Raw genomic sequence first — 3,166 nt, 5'->3', positions numbered from 1 at the left:
GAGAGGGGGGGTGGGGGGCTGGGGGTATGCTAGAAAGCATCCCTTTCCTTGGGCGTTGGTATCAATGTCTGGATTATTTGGCTTTTCGGAATGGATTTTCCTTTCAACTACGCCAGCCTTAGGGGTATAGACCGCTTATTTGTATTGGCTTTGGCCTCTTAGTCTTTGGCTTTATTTGTCGTACTTTCATAGAGTCAGTCAGTCTCTATTAATCTGTGTCTTGACTAGGATTTGCGAGTGATATGTTTCTACTTCTTGCTCAGAGACGGATAGAGAGAATCATCGCGTCGTGATTTCCTTTTCCTTTTCCTCATCTTCATGTCTCCAGTCTCGGCATGTTCATGTTCTAGCTATACACTGATTCATTGTGAGGTTTATTTTTACTTTTTATACTCTGTTAGAATGGATCTATTGTTAAGCGGCCTCCCTCCCTTTCATTTTCTTTTCCATTCATTTTTTAGTTAATTCCGCCTATTGAAGCTCGTTTAAGTATCGATTCCCTCACCCTTTATACTCATATTACTTTTCTTGTCCTAGTCTTGTCTTTGGCCCCGGCTTTAGTTTTCATCATGTTATTTTTGGTTGCTAGAGCTGGCCCGCTTCCTTCTTCTCTCTTGGTTAGGAGCAAGTAGTTGGGTCCAGTAAGTAAGAAGTTTAGATACCTCCTTATTTCACAGTGGAATAATATTTTTTTTTTTTTTTTTTTTTTTTTTTTTTCTTGTTTTCCTTTTTTAAAAAGTTTGTTGTTGGTTTGACTCTGTACAGAACAACAAAACACTCCACTCCATACACAGAGAAATGAAACAGGTGGGTAGGTGTAGGTAGCATACAGAGTACAGTGTACATGTTTTTAATAACCAAGAACATCTCAATGAAAAAAAAAATAAAAATAAAAATAAAAATAAAAAAAAAAAAATAATATAAATAAATAAAAATAAAATAAAATAAAATCCAAGACATTGATTCCCCCCCCCTCCTTCCCTTCCCCATTCACATACATATATATAGTAAAGACAAGGGTACAATGTTTTGTCTCTCTCTCTCGCTCTCGCTCTCGCTCTCTCTCTCCCATGATCTCCTCATCTTGAGATGTCTTTTGTATCACAGGAAGGGGAAAGTAAATAAATAAACAAAATGAAAAATTCAAGACAAAAAGGTATTCTTGTTCCGTTTGTTAATTTTTTGTTGTTTTGTGCTGAGTAAGAGCAGTTGGAGGTTTAGAGCACCAAGACAAGGCAAGAAAAGTCAAGTCAATATGAGAGAGAAGATGAGACAGAAAAGTGGAGGGTGGGAAAAAAAGATGTAGGCAAAAAAAAGGGGAAATTAAAACAAAAAACAACAAAAAGACAAAAGAAAGAAAGAAAGTAAAGAAGTAAAAAAGTTAAGTAAGTTATTAAAAAGAAAAAGATCAAAACAAAACACATACAAAAGGATTATTAAAGCTTCTCTTCTCCTTTTTTTTTGGATACCTTACCCTCCTCCTCTCCTTCCTTTAAAATCACCAACTGCCAGCCAGATAGAGAAAAGGGGAAGGAAAAAGGGGGAGACGGATACAGGTTATCAGTACAAACAGAAAAGAGAAAGTAACTATTTGCCACCAAGGGCCGGGAAGTTTTTCTCATCGACGCTGGGGCCAGCAGCGGGACCACCACGGCCGCCGCGATAGCCAGCACCACCGGGTGCACCGCCGCGGCCCCGGCCGCCAGCGCCTCCACGGCCACCTCCACGGCCCCCACGGTTGCCACGGGGCTGCTCGACAAAGCGCATATCAACCTCAACAAAGGCTTTTTCCTTCCTGGCCTTCTCACGCCGCGCCTTCTCCTCCTTGCCCTTGATGTAGGCCTCCTCGTCCTCGTCGCGCTTTAACGCCTTGGCCGTCGCCCATTTCTTATCCGCCTTGACGCCCTCGTTGGGCTTGCGGGCTTCCTTGACGCCAAGGTCGTCGCGGCGCTGCTCGGCCTGCTCGGCTAGGTACTCGGCGTAGGACTTGGCCTTGTCTTCGGCTTCGGCGGCCTCAGCGTCGTTCGCGGCTGCGTCGCCGCCGGGCCCTTCTTTGGTCTCCCGCTTTGCAGTGGCTGCGCCGGCCCGTTCATCTTCCCAGGCGGATTCACCGCTGGCGGCCCCCCAGCCTTGCTCGACTTGCTTAGTGGTCTCGCTGTGAAGGAGAGTGTTGTTAGCAACGCATTCTTATTGTTTAAAAAACGAAAAGTCTGGCTTGGTTAGTTTGTTAAATGGGAATGCTTACGTTCTGTCCGAGCGGTTGGTGCGATCTTCACGGAGGAGGTTGCCGCGAGCATCGCGGTTCTTCACTACACCAGTTGGGACATCTGGTAGAGGAGCATCGACGGGTTTTTTGCGGTTTGCTCTCGCACTGGCTTCAGGGTCACGGAATGCTGGAGACAGAAGACTGTTCATTAGAATTGTCTGTTGACACAGTCACAAAACAACAACAATAAAAAAACCCCCCCTGGAAAAACTCAAATATATAATAATGACATACCTTGTTCATTCCCATATCGACCACCTCGTCCTCCACGAGGACGCGCTAAAGCCGGGTTGGCAGAACGGGGTGGTTCGGAAGGGCCTTCACGCTTCCCATATCGAGGGCCGGGCTTGGTTACAGCGCTGGTGGGTGGTGATGGTTCCCGATCGGAGTCCTCTTCAGGGTCATTACCTGCAATTGCAGAATGTTAGCATCGAATTTCAAGATTCCCAATGGACCATATTATGTGTGTCTGATGTCTATAGGAATATTCCTCGATTTCAAAGGGCAGCGCAGGAGTGGGAAGGAGGCGCTGGTTAGGGAATTTGGGGTTTTTTTCTTTTCAAAAAAAAAAAAAAAAAGTGGAGGGGGGTTATTCCGTACCAAGAAGCTCATACAGGTTCTATTTGTAGTGAGAAAGAACGATATTAGCATTTTTTCACCCTTCTTTTGTTGTGGTTGTGTTTTCATTTTCGCCCACAAATGAAAATACCAGGAAAATCCAAATCCCCCCTTGCAAAAAATGAAGAGCATCAATACAACACCACAACACAAAACGGAATCACAATGTGATTGGCAATTGGCATGGAAGATGTATATAATATATATATCCCATCAAATGTCACTTGCCAATTACCAATTGCACAAAAAACACACACCACAATTTTGAAAAAAACCCTAGTC

At 44.2% G+C, this 3,166-nt stretch overlaps 1 protein-coding gene across 1 annotated transcript in view; it reads right to left on the bottom strand.

Moving 5' to 3' along the window:
* Nucleotides 1–1,587: 1,587 nt before the first annotated feature.
* The window catches only part of HCAG_01917 (predicted protein), a gene marked incomplete at both ends in the record, with an annotated part of 2,335 nt that continues 756 nt past the window's right edge, over nt 1,588–3,166 (bottom strand). The window contains 4 exons of the mRNA XM_001544820.1: nt 1,588–2,155; nt 2,246–2,393; nt 2,501–2,674; nt 2,867–2,885. Coding sequence (XP_001544870.1) covers nt 1,588–2,155; nt 2,246–2,393; nt 2,501–2,674; nt 2,867–2,885 — 909 coding nt within the window. The remainder of the gene's footprint in view (nt 2,156–2,245; nt 2,394–2,500; nt 2,675–2,866; nt 2,886–3,166) is intronic.

This window comes from Histoplasma capsulatum, genomic scaffold, assembly GCF_000149585.1.
Source record: "Histoplasma capsulatum NAm1 scaffold_1 genomic scaffold, whole genome shotgun sequence".
Lineage (NCBI taxonomy): Eukaryota > Fungi > Ascomycota > Eurotiomycetes > Onygenales > Ajellomycetaceae > Histoplasma > Histoplasma mississippiense.
The sequence above is the reverse complement of the archived record's forward strand: the minus strand, read 5'-3'. Positions and strand labels throughout refer to the sequence as shown.